The 24,334-nt window shown below is 39.1% G+C and overlaps 1 protein-coding gene across 1 annotated transcript in view; it reads right to left on the bottom strand.

Moving 5' to 3' along the window:
* The window catches only part of LOC149321492 (nuclear pore membrane glycoprotein 210-like), a 131,188-nt gene that overhangs the window by 93,087 nt on the left and 13,767 nt on the right, over positions 1-24,334 (bottom strand). The window contains exons 2-7 of the mRNA XM_089523152.1: positions 23,599-23,735; positions 21,362-21,493; positions 13,733-13,829; positions 10,145-10,295; positions 2,915-3,047; positions 334-508 (exon numbers count right to left, since the gene is read on the bottom strand). Coding sequence (XP_089379278.1) covers positions 334-508; positions 2,915-3,047; positions 10,145-10,295; positions 13,733-13,829; positions 21,362-21,493; positions 23,599-23,735 — 825 coding nt within the window. The remainder of the gene's footprint in view (positions 1-333; positions 509-2,914; positions 3,048-10,144; positions 10,296-13,732; positions 13,830-21,361; positions 21,494-23,598; positions 23,736-24,334) is intronic.

Raw genomic sequence — 24,334 nt, 5'->3', positions numbered from 1 at the left:
CATGGATTCTGGTGTCCATGGGCAGTCTTGAAACTAAACCCCAGCAGATACTATATAACCTGCTACAACCTGGTTGCTCACCAGCTCTCTGACACATCCTTTCTCATGCAGAAAGGATAAAAGAAAGCACAATGAAGGATGTTACAGTAGCATCCATAATGCTCTTGGCAATTTAAAGCAGGGTAGGTCTGCAGATTGGAACTATTGCTTTTGACACTTGCTAGAGGCTTCTGGAAACATGGTGGCTGGTTCGATGGCTGCTGTGTGAGTCAGAACTCTACACTTTATCAAGTTCAAGGCTAAGGGCAGAAATTCAGCTGATCTGAGAAACACTATGTGGAAAGGATATTTTTGTGGGAAAGTATAATGTTAGATTGTCCCTGTTGTAGTGCAGTAACTGTGGATGTTGCCTGATCCAGCCTGGCAACAGGCCAGGCTGGTTCTCCACCAGGACTGAATGTGTTGTTTTGAAGCTGTAGTTCATAGTGATCAGAAGGCATCAGAAGCTCTGTACAAAAAACAAAAAGACAGAAGCAATGAAAGCAGAACGGTGTCAGTATTTGGAACCTATCAATACAAAAAAATGAGTCATCAATAAATATGTGATTAACAAAAAATAAAACATTTGTATCACATTATAAAATGTCACTTTTCTTAATTTAGTTCTTAGGAGAAACTGCAAGTGCTAAATTCAAACAATGTTTATGAGACATTGATAGCAGAACAATCTTGAATTATAGTAATGTGTATTTTTCATAAGTGCAATCAATTTTTTTTTACTGATAAAGCAATAGGCTTTTGGATATGATGAGTTGGGAATAAATAGATTCACATTCAATTTCTCAGCATCAGAGTCAATATGCCATGTTCTGATTCTTAACAAGGAGACATCTTACTATTTTCAAATATTGAAAACTTTATTCTTTGATACATTTGGATATTTTTCCCTCTAAGCTTTTGGATGGCAAATGTAACAGCCTCTGTAGGTTACTAATACTAACTCCTTATCACAGCTTGGAAATGTTATTTTTAGGACAACAGTGCAGTGGAGAGGTAGCTAGGATTTAAAATGATATTTTAAATTGTAGTTTTGGACCAAGACAGAAAGGAAATCTTAATACTCTCCCTTAATACATCAAGGCTGCAGCTGCACTGCAGAAATAAACCAGTTTAACACCACTTTAACTGCCATGGCTCAATGCTATTAAATTCTGAGGACTGTAGTTTGTTGTGGCACCAGAGCTTTCTGAAAGAGAAGGCTAAATGTCTCACAAAACTATGCAATTCCATAGCATTGAGCCATGGCATTTAAAGTGGTGTTAAACTGGTTTATTTCTGCAGTGCAGCTGCAGCCTGGTTTATTTCTGCACTGCCGATACAGCTTAAGACACACCCAGATGCCTAAATGCTGTTATTAGTCCTGACTAGAGTAGACTCATTAAATCAATGGGATTTACTTACTACCAATTACCAATCAATTCAGCAATTGCTAGAATGGGTCTGCATTTCTTGGGGCTAACCAACAGCATATTAGGCATTGAGAGAAATAGCCACCAGCTATTCTATTGGATAATTAAAGTTATTAAAATATATTAATATATATATATATATATATATATTGCTACGGAGGGCCCATTCAGACTACCTTTTACCCCGGTTCCTAAACTGGTTTAAAAGTTGGAACTTCTCACTCACGCTGATTTTTACACTAACTGATCAGGGGTTTGCACACCAGATCCAGGGCAAATCCCCGTTAGCGCGGTTCTTTTTAAAGCGGGCTATTTCCTGTTTATTTCTGGGGGGGAAACGGCTCTTCCCTGTTGCTGGCAAATGAGAACTCAGCCCCAGTCATGATCGGGTCAAGTTCAGGGAGGGATTTAGGTCAGAGGCGGGCAGTGGGAGGATCATGCCTCCCCTCTCGCAGGTTGCTTTGCAAGCGGCTTTCCCTCTTTTTTTCTGATTCTATTTTTGACAGATTATGCAAATTATGGATACATATATGGATAGAATGTGAATGTGGATACATATATGGATACAATGCGAATACTTTGTGCTGCATTTGTGGGAGGGAAAGCAGAGGATGCAAATAGGAGAGAAGGAGGGATTGCATTCTGGGAAACAGAGAGAGAGAAAGCAGATGAAGCAAATGGGAGAGGGAAAAAGGGAGGGAAGGTGGGACAGTAGAGAGAAGAGGAAAGGAGGGAAAGAGAGAGGGAAGGAGAATACAGAAAGAGGGAGAGAGAAGGAAGGAGGGATAAGCAGCGAGAAAGAGAGGGAAGGAGGAGGGCAAAACAGAGGGAAAAGAGAGAAGGAAGGGAAGGAGAGGACCAGGGCAGAGAGCGAGAGGAGGCTTGTGGCCTGAGCAACCAAGCAGCCTTTTCAAAAAAGGAGGGGGAAAAGCTCCCATTCTGTTGGCCAATGGTTGTAGGAGACGTCACCTCTGACAAAAGCGGAAGTGAATTTGATTGACAGCAAAGGAGGCTCCATTTTAAAGCGGTACCGCAAATGTGAACTTCAGAGGGGCAAATTGCCCTGATTGAGGTAAAGGGTAGTGGGCACTTCTTTCCGGGGAGATTCGATCTGGGGGGCCCGGATCTGCCCAGTTCCATCCAGGGCAAATGGGTGAGTGGGAATGGGGCCTGAGGCACTTATTTTGCATTGACACACAAACAAATGTTGTTCCTTTTAGTAACTATTTTATGTTCATCATTCTGATGCCATCTAACTGAAACCTTATTTCCATTTACAGCAGTTTCAAGGATATGTCTGCCAGACTGAGTAGCAAATGAAACATCAAAAGTTTAGTCAGTGAGCACCTCACAGTCTCTATTGAAATATTATTGATTTAAATATGGTTAAATCAGTACATGGGTCTATGAATATACATAATATAAATGATGGAAAGAAGACAAACCTGTAATCTTCCCTCGTCTTATTTTCTCAACTTTATATTGTACAGACATTCCTACCAACAGGTAGATATCATAAGCTGGATTTAGAATGATGTTTTCCAAAATAAACAATCTGACTTCAGCAGCAGGTACATTCTGTTGATTAAAATGAAATTTTAAATATAAAAACATACATGTGGTTCAAAATAAATAATTAGTTTCCTCATAAATAGTTAATTTATTAAAGTTTGAGAAATGGGAACATCTAGGGAACAGATACAAGCAATTTAAAAAGAGAAAATTGAAACTATAGAAGTCCTTCTCATATAAAATGTGGTCATGGCTACTCTATAGCTAAGCAACAGTGTAAAATTACAATAAATACAATATAATTGTTTTTAATTATAATTTGATATTTTCCACTTTTTACATCTTGTAATTTTGAGATTCAACTAAACAACTAAATATAATGGGTTAATAAGATCAGGATGACTGCTGAAAGTTCCTTTATCATCAGTCACTGGATTCTTTATCCTTTATCAGGCAAGTGGCTGGGCATATGATGGATCTGCGTAACTGTCCTTTGGTTTGTTGGTGTTATGTGCTATGAATTCAGTTTTTATCAATGGCAGTCTTATCAATGAGAAACCCTATGAATTAATCCTATTATTGTGAACCCTGCTCAGGTCTTCAAAATTTAGGGCTGTGGCATCTTTTCTTGAATCAATCCATCTGTAATATGGTCTTCATCTTTTTCTACTCCATTCATTTTTTTCCAACATTATTGTATTTTCCAATTTTTTTCATATGTCCAAAGCAGAGTAGACTTATTTCAGTTGTTTGGCTTCTAATGCAATTTCAGTCTCAATTTGATCCAGGATGCATTTATCCCCATTTTGGGCAGTCTATCTCTATAGACAGTCCCTCTTTTTTCTTTTCTTTTCTTTCTTTCTTTCTTTCTTTCTTTCTTTCTTTCTTTTTTTTTTTTTTTTGATGGCCTGAATTAGATGAGTGCCTCCCTTATAACCAAGAATAATGTAATCTACTGAAAAACAAATGTAATTGAAATTTACAGAAAGAGAAAACAGAGCTACAGTTAAGCTCTGTTAAACTACTGTTAAGTTCTCCAGTGATTTGTCCTTCTAACAAAATCAAAATCTGGTAATTAGGGCTGTGAAATCTACTTGAAGTGGAGCACCAGACAGTGTTTCCCGTAATATATGGTTCTGCCTTTTTAAAACAAACAAATCTCTTTAAAATCTGTTTTAAAAAGGTTGAAGAGATATCTTAATGCAAAAGATAGGCAGGATACAGACCACCCAAAAGGGCGGTCTGCCACCGCCCTAGTTTGCTGCATGAGGGAGCTGCAGCAGACAAACCGCACAGCTCCCTCGCGCAGCAAAAAGAACCCACAAAAAGTGGGTTTTTTGCAGCGCCGTTGTGACGCCACACGGCGCCAATGGCGCACTTGTGGCACCACAACCGTGCCGATACGTGTGGACACTAGGCATCCATCACATCAAAATGGCGGTGCCGGAATGTACAGGGCGCCGCCATTTTGACGCCCTTGTCACGTGCGAGGGGCTGAAAGCGCCGCCCCTCGCATATGACGATGGCGCCCCATAGGGCCCGTCTATCGAGCGCCATGCTTTAAATGAACATCTGAAATTTCCCATGTCCAAATTACTGACTGTAACTTTTGAACCAGATACGTGTTGTTAAATACTATAGTTATACAGCGCACCCACGTCATACGCGGGCGTGCTTTACGCGGCTTGAGCATATGCGCTCAAGCCATGGGGCACGCGCGGGGCGGAAGGGGCGGTGCGTCCCATTCAATTGAATGGGCGCACGCGCCCGTTGTGTCCCCCGCGCCACCGTGCACGAGCCCCATTGTTTACAATGGGGCTTGAGCATAGGCGGAATTTGCCTTATGTGGAGGGATCCGGAACGGATCCCCGCGTAAGGTGAGGGCCCACTGTAATTACATTTTCTTGAAAGCAGAAGGTTTGACACTTCATGGAAAAAAACTGATGTCAACTTGCAAAGAAAGTTGAATGTTGTAAGATAACTTAAGCAATAGTGTTCTCTATTGCCACATGAATATTATGTACTATCATATGGGTGAATTAAATATAGTTTTCTATTTATTCTGAGCTATAAACTAGGTTATGGTTATGAAGAAAAAATTTCCACTGCCCAATAAGTTCATATAGGAAAGATGAGGAAGACATGTGCAGGAATGTGCTAGAGAATTAATTGAAGGGGGAATATATGAAGTAATAAATCAGGCTTGCTAAATGCAAAACTGCATTTTTAATTTACTTTTAAAAAAGTAATTTTTGAAACTTAATTAATAGTAAATTAATTATTTTTAATTTATGATGGTTTTTAATTTGCCCATTTGAGCAGCACTGAAGTTGAACCTTTAAAAAAAGACACGAGATCTTTGCATCTGGGTCTTGTTATTCAAAATGCTAGCAAGGGTGACACAGGATGTTCCAGCATCAAAATAGCCACCTGGCTTCCTCCTCTGTGAATGACAGTTATGCTAGGAAATCTTCCATCTGGGCTTTATGACATGGAGGATGTGACAGGAATAAAAACCAAGTTTTATTAGGAAAATAACCAGCAGCCATTAGCAATGATCTTTATGAACTGAGAAAGGTGCAACAAAACAAGATGGTGGTGCTGGCTATTCTGGAACAAAAGATGATCCCTCAGATTGGCTATGACAATACATTCTCAAATGATTGCCTATGTGAGAACCTGCTCCTTCTCTTTTTCTTTGTAAATCAAGGATAGAATTCCCCCTGATTTGACACTAATCCAATTTGACGCTACAGAGAATTATAGTTTTGTGAGATGAACAACAAACTACAGTTCCCAGAATTCCATAGCATTCAGTCATGGCTGTTAAAGTGGTATCAAATTGGATTACTTCTGGAGTGCAGATCCAGCTGATGTAAAAGTTAGAGTACTGAAGTGCATTTATGGGGTTACCTCTGAAGAGCATTGTAAAACGATTATAAAAGATGCTAGGTTATAAACTGGGTCTACAGAGCATATTACATTCTACCAGTGTCTAAAGATCTCTGCATGTAATCTGTTGTTCCACAGTGCAACCCAAATTGTGGCTGTAATCTTTAGGTCCTAAACACACCACAGAAATAATCCAGTTTGAGACCATTTCAACTGCCCTGGCTCAGTGCTAGGGAAAACTGGCAATTGTAGTTTATTGTGGCACCAGAGCTCTCACAGACAAGGCTAAATGTCTCATAGAATCATAGAATAATAGAGTTGGAAGAGACCACAAGGGCCATCCAGTCCAACCCCCTGCCATGCAGGAACTCTCAATCAAAGCATCCCCGACAGATGGCCATCCAGCCTCTGTTTAAAGACCTCCAAGGAAGGAGACTCCACTACACTCCGAGGGAGTTTGTTCCACTGTCAAACAGCCCTTACTGTCAGGAAGTTCCTCTGAATGTTGAGGTGGAATCTCTTTTCCTGGAGCTTGCATCCATTGCTCCAGGTCCTAGGACCTAGTCTCTGGAACAGCAGAAAACAAGCTAGCTTCCCTTCTCAATATGGCATCCCTTCAAATATTTAAACAGGGCTATCTATCACCGCTTAACCTTCTCTTCTCCAGGCTAAACTTCCACAGCTCCCTGAGTCATTCCTCACAGGGCATGGTTTCCAGGCTCTTAACCATTTTAGTCGCTCTCCTTTGGACACATTCCAGTTTTTCAACATCCTTTTTAAATTGTGGTGCCCAGAACTGGACACAATACAGTTCCCAGAATTCCCTAGCATTGAGCCAGGGCAGCTGAAGCAGTCTCAAATTGGATTATTTATGCAATGTGTTTTGGACCTGAGTGCCTGGAACACTCAGGCTGAGATCACCATATCTGAAGGGAAACCTATGCCCCATAGGAAATTGACCATATGTTAAGTTCTTCTCTTAAAGCTCTAAAGCTATATTATGGATGAAAGGGAAACAGGAGTGATCTGCAGTAAACACTTTTTCTGTTCTATCTAATGCAGAATAAATATACTCAAGGAACAGTCTCCCTGAGGAGCTCCGTCTCATGACCCCCCTAGAAACATTTAAAAATAGGCTTAAAACCTTTCTTTTTTGCCAAGCCTCCCCCTCCCCTCCCCGAGGAATGAAGTTGAGCGCTCTTGATGCCATTGATTCTCTGCCTTACCCTATGAATGATTTTATTTGTGTAATTGTATTACTTGTTTTTATCTATTTTTATGAGATATTTGTAATAGTTTTATAGTCTGTAAACCATTTTGATCTAGGGAAAAATGGTATACAAATAAAATTTATTATTATATTATTATTATTATTATTATTATTATTATTATTATTGTTATTATTTGTTAAGATCTCATCACACCTTCTTCTCTTCCAACTTGTTCCAGAGGATTTCACAGCCCCCCTGAGCAGCCAAGGGATCCGTTCAAAAAAGTTCCATCAGAAGAACAAATACAGTTGGTCTGCTATATCTGCAGGGGTTAGGGGAGCAGACCCCCCACAAAAGTGGGAAAAACATGAATATGTTTGGGAAGGTGGGAAGTGTATGCGCATATGGGGGGAGAGGAATGCACGTATATACCCCTCCCACCTTTCCCTGTGCTTTGGCCAGCTTCCTTCAGCCAGCTAAAGCATAGGGGGAGGGGAGCACCCACACATAAGCCTCCTGCCTTCTCCCATGCTTTGGCCGACTTCCCCCTGCGTGCCCTTCCTGGTTAATCCCTCCCTCCAGGCTTTTTTCACACAAGGGGAAAAGCCGTGGACAAAACTCGCAAATAATCAAAACTAAACGGCTGACTGTACGCAGAGATACATATATGTGCATACACATATATATTGACTGAGAGAGCCCAATAGCAGTCACACAGCATCCCTTTCTATATTTAGAGGTAGTACAATTACTTTCTATTGCCACATACCAATCAAAATGATTGCCTTTCTAATTTTCCAAACACTGAACCAGTGTGTGCAATCAAGCAATCCATGAATGAGGTAAATTTAGTGTGAAGAAACAAGTAATTAATACAGTGCTTTCTTTGTTCTCAAAATCTCATTCTGATCCTAGATCATTTTTAGTGGAACATAAACATGAAGCCAAGTTCAAAGAAGAATCCTCTGGACAACTAATGGGAGAATGGAGTTAAAATAGGCCACCAGGTGAAATGGAAAATGAGAGCAGAAAGTGGGTTTTTTTTTTCATTCCATCACCTGTGCACTACTTTCTCTGTGTAGGTTTATGAATCCTGTAACACTTATTTTCCTTTGACATCTTAACACATTACCTCATGATCTCAATTTTTACACTCACTGGTTGAAAATTTGTAACTTTCAAAATATTTCCTTAAATGAGAGAGAAAAGAAACCAGAATAACTAGAACAGATTGGCAATGCACTGCTGCTGTTTTCTTTAAAATCATGAAGAAAATACAGAGCAGACACTGAAAAATGTGTATAACACAATGTGTAAAGGCATGTACATATATATGTACTTGCACACACTCAAATACAGAAGTATTAAGCAATGAAGAAAGAAAATGTATGATTTCTTAATGTTCTGCAGAAGAAAACAGCAGCGAGTCACATTCTTTTTACTCCCCTTCTCATTTTATTTCCTCTTTCAAAAGACAGACTTATCAAAGAGATCTATGCTATTCAATTATTATAAATAATGTCAAAATCCATGGAAGCCCTTGTGCAAGTTTAAACAGGGAGCATGAAGTACAGAGAGAGCCATCTTCACATACCACTCCCCATTTAAAGCCTGCAAACTCTCTACAGCCTGGTGTCATTCATCTAGTACAGTCAGACCTCCTTATCCATGGATTTTTTATCCACGGATTTAAGCATCCACAGTTAGAAAACATTTTTTAAAAAGTATAATTCCAACTAGCAAACCTTGATTTTTTAATTTTATATAAGGGACGCCATTTTGCTATGCCATTGTATTTAATGGGACTTGAGCACCCATGGATTTTGGTATCCATGGGGGATCCTGGAACCAAACACCAGTGGATAACAAGGACCCACTGTAATTTTTAGCACCATTCCTCTAGATAGGGGAGGAGGTTCAATGAGATCTCAGTGGACAGGGAAGAGTGGTTTAAACCACTCTGTCCTCTCATCCTGGGAATTGTTGGGGGGAGCAGGGAGAATGAGTGAGTATGGCCCTATACAAACCAGCCAAAAAGGCCAGCCTGTGGGCAGTCAGGGCACAGCATCCTGATGACACACACCCTGACTCCTCCCCCAGGGTACCATGATGCTGCGCACTGTTCCAGATGGTACATGGCATCATGGCGCCCCTCTGGTGCTGTGAACAGATGACGCGGTCCCGAAGGGGCACCATATAGCCACGCTAAGCTTTTTGCAGCTCCTTTTTGCACCTTCCAAAGGCCGGATAGGGGGCGCAGTATGAGATTGCTATGGCCCTGATTTAGCCAGGAAAGGTGTGGCCTCCCGCCGTCCCTTAGGGGCAGTCTGCAGAGCCCCTATATGTTTCTGTGTTTGTGCAATGATTTCTCTCTCTCCTGCACCTCTCTGTTAGTGAGTACCCAAATGCTTGCAGCTTTACATGTGGCCTTTAGAAACAAAAAGGTTTCCTGATATAAAATAACGAGCTTCTGGAGATGGCTAAAAATAAACCTGATAACAAATTATATTAATCTTTCCTTTATAGTATATGGATACAAAGGAACTCCAAAATGCACCCTAAAGGAAGCAAACCCTAGAAATAAAAGTGAGTGCATTATTTTTCATTAAGGAGTCTTGAATCTTCATTGCCTTATCTCCACAAACCGTTACATAAGTCTTGACTTTTGCAGAATAAAATCATGCCAATAAACCCAGACTTTACAGGAGAATGCAGATCACTGACAATGAAAAATGTCAGGGAGATCTCCACCTCCCAATGACTGAAAACCTGGAAATAGATGTGGTTCACTTTGCTGTAGATCAAACTGGGTCTTTATTCATATTAGTCTGTGGGATATAATGCAATTTTTTCTTAATGTTCTACTTAGAAAAACCCTTTACTGAGAAAAATCATTAAATCAACAGTCAATAAAGACTATTGTCTCTAGAAACATTTCTGGGGGAAAATAGGTGTGCGCTTCAACAGGAGTTTCCCCAAACTCTGGCAATCAGCAGAAGGAGGAAGATAAAGTCACAAATGTTGAAGGGAGTCCTGGAAGCCTTATAAGGTCCACTTTACCTTATAAACAGGTTCCTGGATTCTTGCTTTTAGCTTTGAACTCCCTGTTTTCATTCCAGACACTAAAACAATGTCTCCTTGTTTGGCGACTTTTTCCATCTCTAATATATAGGAAGGTGGTGTATATGTTGATTCTGAGAACTTCAAGATCCTGTAGAAATTATTAATAACATGCCTGAAATTAGTTTTTAAAATATTCATAAGGAATATAACATTAACTTGTCAGCCCAAGTTGTACCAAAAAAAAAAATAGATTTGATATTATGAACAAGATGCAGATTAAGAAATGCAAATAGTGGGGCAGCATTGTAGGCCTCCTCTAGATGAAGATGTCATTCCCCTTAAGGAGATGTCCAGTGTTCTGAAATCTGTGGTCCAGAACATCTTGAACCACTGCCACCATGACCTTGACAGTTACCCATAATTTGGCAATGCCTAAATTAAATTACTTTAGTACACTATATGGAGAGCTCCCTGAGAAAAGTCTGAGTACTTTGTTTCAGAAAATGATAGCCAAGAAACTATTCAGATTATTTCTTTATTTTTAATGTACTGGTAGTTGATTTCCCAATGCCACTTTTTAAAAAACTTCCAGAAAGTCCCAGAAAGCTTGGTTCCTGGATGCTTCTCAAACGAACTACAATGTTTCTATCTAGCTTTGCTCTCTTTCCTCCACTTCCCCTCTTTCAAAAGTGCATGTTAGCCCATAGTATTCCCAAACCTTAATTTGCTGTTCTTCTAACCCTCTCCATGCAAAAATTCCTGCAACACCTTACCAATTAATGTGGTGATGTAAGGAACAGTATGTATAAAATAAAGTTTTATCAACATACATTAGAACAATGCTGTCCTCGAGAATCCTAATAACCCCCTTAAAAAATGAGGTAACCTACAATTTGGCAGCCAGTTACAAAGATGTGCCTACTGCAGAACACCCTGTTCTGCAAGCATATTGTCTAGCTGCTTACTTCACTATTCCATAAGCACCAGCTGATAATGTATCTATACCCCTGAAGCTTTTCTATGATTCAGTGTAGGCATCTTTGTGTTTGTTTTTCCTTCACTTTATTAAGCTCTCTGTATGTGTAAGGGCCTTCAAATCACCTCTCGATTTATGACAACCCCATAAATAGCTACTCGTCTTTTAATCTGTATTTTTTTAGTTCTTTTCTTTTTACTATTTTACTGTCTGAGGTACATCTTCATGAGCAACCCTGAAGACTGCATTTTGATGGAAATACAAGACAAAAATGTTTCAGATAAATAACACACCTAGATGTAAATAGATTTAAGTCTTTATTTTTTCAGTGTGTGAGGTCTGGGTAAATGTTCAGCCTTCACACTGTAAGGAATAAAACGGGCTTAGTTTCAACTGTTATCTTCCTCATTTAAAAACCAAATTGTGACCCTCAATTGGATTTTATATGTACTGTATATCTGCTTCCTAATAATCAATATACTTAATGTTCTGCTTGGCTGTAATCTAGAAAACCTGTTTATACAAGAAAAGAAATGATTTCGTGTTCTACTTCTTGGATGTGGCCAGAAAGCCCCAAATATATCAGAAAAGTAGTTTAGAGAGTCCATTAAATTTAAACAAATGGAATGCCCATTGTTTTCATTTATTATGATGGAGAGTAACCAAATTGGGACATACAAAGAGATTCAAGTTCATTGAAGACCTATTTTTAAAGAGTCAGTATCAATAACAGAGGTATAGCAAGACATGAGAAGACTGATGTGAAAAATATTCAAAGAGACATTGCTTCTGAATACCATTTAAAACTGATGAATTTTAACCAAAATGGAAAATCGAACACAAAATTCTAGCTCAAAGCAGTGAAATGTGGCTCTTTCCAGGAGAGAAAAGCAGAAATATATTATTCCTTTTGTCAATTGTGCATAGCTAATATATGCAATTGAACCTCATCCATGATGAAAACATGAGTTACAAAGGTCAGCTGGGGCTTACAATTCTCACTGCTAACAAGTTTTATAAATATTATTCAATAACTATATCTGTGAGTCCCATGGCAGGTGCAGTCCCATATTTCAAAGCAATTAGAGGAAACAATTTCCTATTTTTGGACTTTTTGTCCAATTCTTCTCATTGACAATTGTCAAGCTGGATAACCTACCAGGGGAAAAAAAGAATCAATTTTCCAACTCATCACTGCAGGGGCAATACACTAGGAGAGCCAGGCATGAAAAGTTAATGTGGCTTACACCCTATGTATTACAGAGGCTGTTGCTTTCCTTACATCTCATTGTTATCTCATACCATCAGTCAGGAAAGCCTACTCCTTTTATACCATTATTTGTGCTAAATTCGAAACAAGTAAGAGTTCTTTTCTCCAGAGGGTCTTCTATGTCAGAATTCATACATTTTAAAACTAGCTGTGTATTTCAAAAATATATACAAATAAAACCAATAAACTTTCAATGTATCTGTTATTTTTAAAATCTTAATATGCCCATGAGATTTAAAGCTAGAATGCTGAGAAGGAAGGAAACAAAATTCCTTGTGGAAGGGAACAATGACATTTGGAAAGAAGAATTTTGCAATGTATGTTCTGCAGAACAGTGGGGGAAATACTGATAATAATTATTTCCCCTTTCATTGGTAAGATATGCCTGACTGAATTTATAGAAACAGCAGTAGATAAAAATGGAAGAAAAGATATTCTACTCCTTTGCATAATGTTTTATAGCTTTATGATTTTGGTTTTCATTTATTTATTTTAATTTCTATCAGAAATGTCCAGAGAACATGCATTACTGAGTTGCATACAAACCCTGTAAATAAATAAATAATGTCTCTGAAGCTATGGCAAAAATATATTCTTTACTTTTCCCAGAGTTTAAGTGCAAGTTGAATTTAGAAGGAAATGTTGGGCGAAATTAATGAAGTTAATTTATTAATAAACTTCTTTCATGTATTTTGCAATATTAAAATGATGTAAACACAGACAAAAGAACATTCTGAATTCTCAATGAAGCTACTGGAATTATGCAAGCTGCATTATGCAATAAAATTATAATTATATCTTCATCTACATACATATTTCAAATTCCTCAAAAAGAACTATCAGGCTGCAAACTATTTCTAGACCCCATAATTATACCTTGAATTAGCTAACAATATGTAGAAGAAATGTTTTTTAGTTTATTGCTATGTTGTGGATTAAACCCATGGACTATGTATTTATTGAGCTGATTCTACATTAATTGTGGGCAATTTTTAATGAATATGACTGTGATGAGAGTACAAAATGGAAAATGCAACTCTTATAAATCTAAGTTAATTAACTCATATTCACTGCTTTACACATTCCCAATGTTAACATCAGATTAGCAAGACAAAGGGCTATTTTTTGGTAGTTCAATCAGCATAACCTATTAGCTGAAGTCAGCCCACCAACCAGTTGTGGAAGCCTATGAAAGGATCAGTTAATTATGGCTACATGGAAGGGGAAGGGGAAAAACCAGAGAAAAAGAGGTGGTGGAAAAGACAATAAGGTGAGGTTTTTAACTCAGATGCAGCCAGGCTACTGCATAAAATGAATAAATAACATAAATCATGCTTACCTGAGTGCATTGTGAGAATCTGAAAATCCATTCATTTCTGGACCTTTCATGACCATCCACTCAAAAGCAAGCCCCGCCAAAGTGCTAAAAGTATTTCCTTTAAATAATTCAAGAAACAGAGTACCAACAATTGTCAGAATTGCAGTATGTACTTCTCATACCTCAGAATATTCCATGTGTCACATCACAAATGCTTGAGAATCACAAGCAGAATGAAACTGAATCACTCTTTTATAAAACAAGAAGAATGAATTTAACCTACAGCAGAAGTACTGAGTTGAAATTATTTTGATCCAGTCAGAGCACTGCTAACTCCTTACCTAATGGAAGGTAGCAATTTCCATTTAATAGGCTATGGAAGTGGTCTCCAAAACTTTTCAGACCACTTCCCCCTTTCCTCTTGGATAACAACCTTAGAGCCCCCAAAGCCCATTTGTTGATATTAGGCCTACTGTTCTACTGCAAATTCAAAACAACTGTAGTTTTTTGTGAGTTTTTTGGGCTATGTTCTAGAAGAGTTTATTCCTGACATTTCGCCAACGTCTTGTGGCTGGCATCTTCAGCATTCTCTGAAGATGCCAACCACAGATGCGGGTGAAATGTCAGGAATAAACTCTTATAGAATATGGCCACATAGCCTGAAAAACCCACAAAAAACTATGGATGCTGGCCATGAAAGCCTTTGACTTCACATCAAAACAACTGGTCTTGGTCACTGCTCCCTTTGCACCCCATCACCTTGGGGGCAGCAACCAAGCAACTGGCTGAGCACTGACCAAGAAGTCTCTCACCCATGCCAGTCTTTTGGTAAAGGTATGCGCAGGCGAGAAGCTTTTCACTAGTGGCTTGATCATTTCTCCCTTTGTACCTGGTCACACCCCCCAGAGCAGCAACCAAGAAGCCATCTGAGCAGTGACCAAGAAGAATCTTGCCAATTCCAACCCTGTAGCAAAGGCCATTGTGGCCAAGTAGCTTCTTGATCATTGCTCAACCAGCTGAGATAAAATATCTCCCTTTGCTGCTCCCAAGGTGACCAGGTGCAAAGGGAGAAACTTCTTCTAGCAATTAAGGATTCTCAATCACTCTTAGCTGGGGTGAAGAGAGCTGCAGCCAGTGTGTGTATAGTGGGTTTACAGAGACCACATCCTCTGGACTGGAAATTGCTGCGGAAAGGGAAAAGGAGATCTTTTATCTACAGGACCTGTTCCAAGGCAAAGGACTCTTTCCAAGAATCAACCCCAGAAACTGCTTCCTCTTCCTCCCCAAAGATATGTCTCCCCCACACAGCTTCAAGTGTTCACTCTCCACATAGACATTACTTTTTCTGCTGTCTCTTCTCTCAGCTTGTCCAATAAAAAAAGCAGAAGCAGGCTGGAGTGCAGAAAACTTAAGCAGGGACTCAAACTTTAAAGCTCTTTTTTGCTGCCACTTCTTCCAAAATTGCTTCACTCTGTCTGTCCTAAAATGGTGCCACTCCAAGACACAAAAATGATGTCCTGCATCCAAGCCTCATAGGAGTTTCTTGCCACTACTAGTAAAAGAAGTGGTTAAAACAATGAGCTTGTGCAGGCAGGTGAAGAGCGGAAGACATCACCAGAGGAAGTGAGGCTTCATGGTAGTTTTAAGGGACCCTGGCCTGTTACAGACTGCCAAAATAAAGCTGCTTCGGGTCTCTTTGGAGGTATGCTATTTAAATGATGCATGCATCCTAAGAGTCCGGAAGCTGCACCAAAAGCTGCACTCTGGTGCTTAGGAATGGAGTATGGCTTTGGTGCGACCTCCGGACTCTTAGGACCCATGCATCATTTAAATAGCATACCTCCAAAGAGACCCGAAGCAGCTTTATTTTGGCAGTCTGTAACAGGCCCCTGAAAAGAAGTTTAATGCAACCCTCATCTCCACCACAGCTCTAAAGGCTGTTGGTTCCTCTTGTCTTTCATGCACATCAGTACTTTAATTGAAGCTCCCCCCGCCACCCCCTTTCCCCTCAACATCCCCTTGCTGCTCCCTTTTTACTTCACCCCCCCCCCCAAAATCTTTCCACTACCCCCACCAAGGGGGGGGATGTACCACCCACTTTGGGAATCACTGTTAATACCTGTGAAGTTCAATCATATACATATTGGTTATATTTGTCATGAAGCGTGGTTTAAATTAAACCTGACAGAACTGAAATAGCAACTGTGGGAAATTAACAGTGGCATGGATGCGGCCTGATGCCATCAGTACACCTATCAATCCAAAGGACTGAAATATTAAGTGTATGATTTTTTTAAAAGTACAGCTCCTTTTTGTTCAGCACTGCTTGCAGAGCCTTACAGACTGTGAGGCATTCCAGGAATCAATGAAACCTAATATGCAAATGTTCTACATCAGATATCTGGCTTTTAGAAACCAAATTCTGTTCCAAGTTTTGATAAGTATGCAGTTAGTAAGAAAGTAAGTACTTCAGAATGTTCCCATTTCCCTAGCTACTTACAACTATTTGCGAGTAGTTACTTTGTTTCCCAGCTACTTATGGAAAACAAATCAGATACTTCAAGAAAAAGGATACTTGCCCAGTGTCCCACACTTGTAACATTTGAACTCTCTTGAGAAACTTATTGTACAAATTACCCCACTACTAGTGAATTTGTGGGGTAACTAGTGACCTTTTTTGAGTTTGGTGGATTTTTGTTCGAAATTACCCAATAAGTCTGGGCTTTGTCTCTGAAATCATAAGAGTCACTATCACATAAGCATTAATTAAATTCTATTACACTAACCTCCTTGGTCACAGAATCATAGAATCATAGAGTTGGAAGAGACCACAAGGGTCATCCAGTTCAACCCCCTAGTCTCTGGAGCAGCAGAAAACAAGCTTTCTCCCTTCTCAGTATGACATCCCTTCAAATATTTAAACAGGGCTATCATAACCTCTTAACCTTCTCTTCTCCAGGCAAAACATCCCCAGCTCCCTCAGTTGTTCATCATAGGGCATGGTTTCCAGACTCTTCACCATTTTAGTCGCCCTCCTTTGGACATGCTTCAGTTTCTCAACATCCTTTTTGAATTGTGATGCCCAGAACTGGACACAATATTCCAGGTGGGGCCTGACCAAAGCAGAATAGAGTGGCACTATTACTTCCCTTGATCTAGGCGCTATACTTTTATTGATGCAGCCTAAAATTGCATTGGCCTTGTTAGCTGCCTCATCACACTGTTGACTCATGTTCAACTTGTGGTCTACTTGGACTTCTAGATCCCTTTCACACATAGTTTCATTCAACCAAGTGTCTCCCATCCTATATCTGTGCATTTCATTTTTCTGCCCTAAATACCTTACATTTCTCCATGTTGAATTTCATTTTGTTAGCTTTGGCCCAGCTTCCTAGTCTATTCAAGTCATTTTGAATTTTGATCCTGTCCTCTGGGGTATTAGTGAGTCCTCCTAATTTGGTGTCATCTGCAAATTTGATAAGTATGCCCCCAATAAAGATGTTGAATAGTACTGGGCCCAGGACAGAACCCTGCCTAATCAGAACGAGCTATTAGTAAAGTCAGTCTTGACACAGTTCATATCCCAGTAATATTAATTTGATTAATATTAATTTGTTATGATATTAATTAATTAATATCATTAATTAATAAATTACCAGTAATTAACTTTTAAAAAAGGAATAATGGAGTAACTTCCCTGTTACTTTTGTTTGAGGCTGTTATTATTATTATTAACCTTTATTTATAAAGCGCTGTAAATTTACACAGCGCTGTACATAAATTTTTTAGTCAGACTGTTCCCTGCCCTCAGGCTTACAATCTAAAAGACACGACACAAAAGGAGAAGGGAGGGGTGGTGGGGAATAGGATCAGGTCCAGCAGATCTTCTCCACCTCCGAGGCCTGGACCAAGGCAGAATGGAGGAAGGGCTTGTTGTTGTGTGCCTTTAAGTCCTTTCAAACCTGTGGAGACCCTATCACATTGTTTTCTTGGCACTATTTGCTCAAAGCTGGCTTGCCTTTGGTTCCCTCTGAGGCTGAGAGTATGTGACCTGTGCAAGGTCACTTAGGGACTTTACACTGCTGAACAGAGATTCAAAACCTATTCTAGAGAGTCCTAGTCCAACACTCAAACCACTACACTATGCTGGCTCTCTATTTGAGACTACCACATTATAATTTGGGATAATTTGATGTTTCCTGCCTCAAATCTGGAAGAATAGAAATGACTTGCAAGACTGAGATTGTAATCCTCAGGGGTGTGAACTGTGTGGCTCACAGAAGTTGTGTGACTGCAGTTCAAAACAGTCCTTCCAACTGGTTATGCTGGCTAAGGCTCCTGGGCTTTGCATGTAATCTAACATCTGTAGGGTTGCATGATTCGTACTCCTGCTATACACACAGTAAGCTGAGAATAACCCACTGAACTGAGTGGAACTTATTTCTGAGTAAGCATGTAAAGAATTGCTCTGTTAATCTAAATTAACCTAAACAAAAGCAATTTAGTGGTTTGGTTTTGAATATTACTGAATATTCATAGATGGTTTCTCTCCATTCCTAACAATACTTTCTACATTACCCTGTTCATTGACTTCTTCCAGACCAGAAATTAATGCTTCAGTCACAGGGTTTTATAATTAACCGATAATATAGATTTGGGGATTTAAGAGGTTTTTCTTAACCTTATAAATTACTTTTTATTTTCTAGTTGTTTTACTTGTATACCCCTTATGTGAAATGGAACCAAAAGTATTTTGGATTTTTTTAATTGTGAAATATTTGCATATACAGCCATCCCTCTGTTTTTGCGGGGATTCATTCTGGACCCCCCCCCCCAATGAAAACAGAAATCCGCCAATATGCAAGCCCCATTGGCTTGAATGGCAACATGCCTGCACAGGCACACACTACAATTTATGTCCCTGCATTTGCCCCTCACGCATAATTGAGGGTTGATGATTTGAAGTCTGCACAAACGGAGGGACGGCTGTACATAATGAAATATCTTGGATATGGGACCTAGATCTAAAGACAAGTTCATTTATCTTTTATATACAGCTTATACACATAGTCTGAAGGAAATTTTTATAAAGAATCAAGCAGAAGCACCGAAGACCTCTCTCAAAGGTGGATGTGGGTGGATGGCAAGCTCCCCAGAGGTGGAGGAGCCTGAAGATGAAGGCCTGGCAGCTGGAGTTTACCACCACCTCTGTTGCTCCCCATGCCATTTTAGATATAAGGACTTCAGCATCTGTGACCCATCAATTGAGGTCAGGCGTGGAATTTTCCACTTGTGGTGTCATGTCAGCATTCAAATGGTTTAGGATTTTGGAGCATTTCAGATTTTGAATTAGGGATGCTCAGCCTGTAATACTAAAAACTCCCATCTATGTGTCTGGTGTTGAAACAAAATATTTTAATTTCATTCCCCAGTTGCTAAAATTAAACTGTTAATGCCACACTCTAAATAAAAAGACACACTTTAACTTTCATTTAGTCCCTCTAAAGAGTGATGCATTTATATCTTCCCTGTGATTTTATACATTTTTAAACTGTGGGTGACTAAAATAGAGTATAAACTACTGTGCATTGCTCTTCCATCCAAAAACTTCCTATTCAAAAACGCAATGTACTATACAGGAAAAAAATAGATTTAAGTGCCTGGGGGTATTGTATACAAGATGTAGAGTCATAATTGGTCGTTTTCATGACATATGATTCCATATTGCACAGCTAAGATAAATCTTCCCACAATGTTGCTGAAACAAAGGAAAAGCAAATAGAATAGTTTTTTAAGTAGAGAGAATTTCAATAGTGCTGAAGCTGCAGCTTTGCAGCAAACACCAAGCAAAACTGAAATTCCTGCTGTGATATTGACCACAGCAGTCTTAGAGCACATGTATTACAAGCACATCATGTTCAGGAACCAGCTTGATTCTTTGAAACCAAAGCAATACTCTTCAAAGCAGCTTTACTTAACTCATACCTGAATACACCCATTAAATTAATTAATGAGTAAGAATCCCTCTCATCCAAAGTAGCCATAAGCTGATTTCTATCAAAGGAAGTTTTTACTTTTTGATTCCACATTATGTGACAACTTGGTCAGGCCTCACCTGGAATACTTTGTCCAGTTCTGGGCACCACAATTTAAAAAGGATGTTGAGAAACTGGAGCATGTCCAAAGGAGGGTTACTAAAATGGTGAAGGGTCTGGAAACCATGCCTTATGAGGAACGACTTAGGGAGCTGGGGATGTTTAGCCTGGAGAAGATAAGTTTAAGAGGTGATATGATAGCCCTGTTTAAATATTTGAGGAGGGAGTAAGCTTGTTTTCTGCTGCTCCAGAGAACACGACCCGGAACAATGGATGCAAGCTACAGGAAAAGATTCCACCTTTGTTGGGTATGCTTTGATTGTGATTTCCTGCATGGCAGGGGGTTGGACTGGATGCCCCTTGTGGTCTCTTCCAACTCTATGATCCTATGATTCTGTCCAGGGCCCGGTGCTATTCAGCATCCTTTTCAATTAATTGGATGAAAGAATAAGGGGCATGTTTATCAAATTTGCAGATAACACCAAATTAGGAGGAATGACTAATACCCCAGAAGGCAGGATGAAAATTCAAAATGACCTTAATACATTAGAAAGATGGGCCAAAGCTAACAAAATGAATTTCAACATGGAGAAATGTAAGGTACTGCACTTAGGGCAAAAAAAATAAAAAATAAAAAATGAAAGGACATCTGGCTTAACAAGACTACATGTGAAAAGGATCTAGAAGTCCTAGTATACCACAAGCTGAACATGAGTCAACAGTGTGATGCAGCAGATAAAAAGGTGAATAGGATTCTAGGCTGCATCAACCAAAGTACAGTCGCCCCTCCCTTTTTGTGGGGAAACCATGCCCTATGAGGAAAGACTTAGGGAGATGGGGATGTTTAGCCTGGAGAAGAGATGTTAAGAGGTGATATGATTAGCCCTGATTTGAAGGGGTGCCCTATTGAGGATGGATCAAGCTTGTTTTCTGCTGCTGCAGAGAATAGGATCCAGAGGATGTAATCTCCAGGAAAAGATTCCACCTCAACATTAGGAGGAACTTCCTGACAGTGAGACTGTTTGACAGTGGACTACACTCCCTGAGAGTGTAGTGGAGTCTCCTTTGGAGGTCTTTAAACAGAGGCTGGATGGCCATCTGTCTGGAACGCTTTGATTTTGAGTTCCTGCATGGCAGTGGATTGGACTGGATGGCCCTTGTGGTCTCTTCCAACTCTATGATCCTATGATTCTATTCTGCATGAGAATGCCCTTGCTTCAACATGAAGAAACACTCTTGCAGACATGAGGCATTTTTATGCCCTGTAATACTAGAACATTGGCATTCTCATTGTGCTCAGAAAGTATCCCAAATTAAGATATTTAGTGGAAGTACTTTCATCTGATTAGGTGAGCAGTAATACAGGAAATGCACATAGAAATAAATGTATTTGGAAAACGGCTATTTTAAAATCATTTGCCCAATATTACTCATGATTTTGGATTTATAAAAGAAAAAAATCAGTATGGATCATATGTAATAACCAAAGCAGAATGGGAATTTAATAATTAATAATTCATTTAGAGCTAAGTGGATAGTTCAGAAAGACTCTTACCTTCAGAATCTAATGCTTGAATTTTCAATTGCAGTGGTGAATCCTCTAGATACAATTCTTTTGTAGTGGACACAATGTGGATCTCATGAATTATGTCCACTATAGCATCACAGCGAAGCACTTGACCAGTCACTGGATAAGATACAGGAAAATAATCAATGACTCAATCCTACTGGCCTGAAGAAATCTGACAGCTTTATGTCTGTTTTAAATGTGTTGAGGTAACAAGCCATCTTCTCAGGTAATAAAACTTAAGGTTTTTATTCAACACACAACAGAGGCAATTATAACCTGATAGCAGAGTAATGGAAATGAAGGGGCATGGTTTTCAATATGTATTCAGCAAGAAGAGTCACTTGTTAATTCAACATAAAGAACATGCTACTTCCTATAACAATGTTCTCCTTTGACTTACAGGCTTGGATTAAGGGAGATTTAGGAAGAAAAAATAGACTCCAAGTGACATTCCTGTTCACCACCACCTGAACCCCTAAAAGGCCTCTCATGAGGACTGAGAAATTTTCTTAATTTGGGTGCACTGTGTTGCAGAAGACCGAGGATGAAATCCCCAGCCTGTAAATGGGAGCTCTGGTACTGGAAAGTGTCTCTAACAGATTATTGCCCACACAACACACCACATAGCCTACTACACCGCTCGATCCTGAGCAGAGATCTGTTAAGAAAATTTGGAGGCTGACAGGAGGTTTAAGTCACTATCTATCAACACTCCTTTCCCTAAGTAGAGAGATCTTGTAGCACCTTTGAGACTAACTGAAATAAAAAAGTTGGCAGCATGAGCTTTTGCAGACTTCAGTCTACTTCTTCAGATGCATATAGTAGACTAAAGTCTACAAAAACTCATGCTACCAACTTCTTTATTTCAATGTAAAATCGAAGGCTTTCATGGCTGGCATCCATAGTTTTTTCTGGGTTTTTCAGGCTATGTGGCCATGTTCTAGCAGAGTTTCTTTCTGACATTTCACCAGCATTCTTTATTTCAGTTCATCTCAAAGGTGCTACAAGATCTCTCTACATACTGATTCCACAGACTAACACTGCTATATCTTTGAATTCTACCACTATGGAAAACCCCTTTCCCCAGTATTACTCTGGATCCAAGTCACTTTGTTCAATGTTTAGGGAAAAAAGAAGTATCAGGGCTAAAATCTAGCTCACAACACTCTTTTTGTGATCAATTCAATGATCAGCAAGATCCCTTTATGGTTTTTTGTACCCATCTCAAAATAAATCATACTACATGCAGCTGAACTTGCTGCTAGTGTATGTGCATGTGTCTGAGAGAGAGAGGAGGGGGGAAGAGAGAGGGGGAGAGAATGGAGGTGTACATAGTCCCAGGCACTGGTTCTCTGAAATGCATACTAACCAGAAACAACCAGCAGCAGCTACCACTCTTAACCTCTGTTTGTATTTCCCCAAATTGTCACAAAACAAACTAGTCCAAAATAGACTACAGTAGTCCATTCACAAATGTATTCTTTGGGCTTCTCTAGCAATATAACTGCTATGTGTAAGTTAAAAATGGTTAAATACAAGATTTGAAGATGATATTTTAAATCTCACCTTTTCACCTTAATCCATTTTTTTTTCATTTTGTTTTTCACTCTTTCATCTGACTTTAGGTATTATATTCTTTCCCTGCCTTCCATGCCTTTTCTTTTAGCAGACAACAGGTATTTTACTCCTTCCTGTTCCCTAGTAATACTTCTCTGCTTTTCCCTCCACCATGTGTATAGATCAAACCACCTTTTCCTTCACATCTCTGTGGGATGCTTTTGTATGTAGTTACTAACACATTGTCTATCAAATAGTAGAAAACCTTGGTGCAAGAGAGTCCTTCTAAGGGGAAAAACCCAATCAGTCTAAGAAAAAGGTCATACTTGCTGGAAGAAATGAACAGGAAGCACAGGTGAACTATATGTCATTTTGAATTCTAGCTCTTTCTCTTTCTCCTTGACAGTTTAAAACCTCACACATACAGAGTGAGAAGTAGGATCATTCATTTCTACACTTCGGCTGCAATCCTATATACAGCTGGGAATAAACCCCACTGAACACTTCTAAGTAACCATGCACAGAAGCACACTGTGAGTGTATCCATTAAGATTCTCATGGGAATGGGTGCAAAATGTACAGACTCTATTATACTAGAGAACTGTCTCAGAATAAAACCCACTAAAACATCTCCATATAAAAAGGGAGTTCAATATTGTACTCACAAATATCTTCAGCCAAAATAATGCTTGTTAGACGTGATACTTGGGATGATTTCGCTTGGACAATAGCCTTTTGTGAACACTGGCGGTTGTCTTGTTCTATAGCTTCTATGCTCGCAACCTCTGGTCTGGTGGAAGTCCTATTTTTTTAAAAAAATTCTTTTAAAATTATTAGATTATAAATCAATCAATTTCATTAAAAGCTGCTTAACTTTATTAAATAAAACCATGCTATGGTTAATTATATAGCATCAATATCTCCCATCAATTTCAAATATATCATTAACTAGAAAATCCCTGTTATAACATAAAAATATAACTTAAAATTCTGGGATTTTGAATGACTAAGAATTCAGTAATTTCATGAATTGTAAAACTATGGAATGTTTGCCATCATTCAAATTCCTAAGATAGACATACAGTATAACAAAATAATGTCATCAGTTTTGTAATGGCATTAATGATGAAAGGGGAGACAGCAGTACGGCAAGAGATTTCCACACACACCCAGTATGTTCTTCCGACTTAAACTCAAAGTCTCTAGGAGACCTCTAATTATTCTAATCCATGGTTTCTAAAATATCTAAAGATTTTTTTCTAAGAATTTATGATAATTCTTTATATTTTCTTTACTTCTTTAACTAATATATTGTATTCAATTTTCTGATCATTCCTAAATGTTGTAGAGCTTTCTTGTGATTTCCAGATGGTTTTATAGTGCATTTCATAATGTCATGGA

The sequence above is a fragment of the Sceloporus occidentalis genome, unplaced genomic scaffold (assembly GCF_023333645.1).
Source record: "Sceloporus occidentalis isolate IW3139 unplaced genomic scaffold, rSceOcc1.0.p SCAF_1, whole genome shotgun sequence".
In the NCBI taxonomy this organism is placed as follows: Eukaryota; Metazoa; Chordata; class Lepidosauria; order Squamata; family Phrynosomatidae; genus Sceloporus; species Sceloporus occidentalis.
This window is presented reverse-complemented; position numbering and strand designations above follow the sequence as displayed.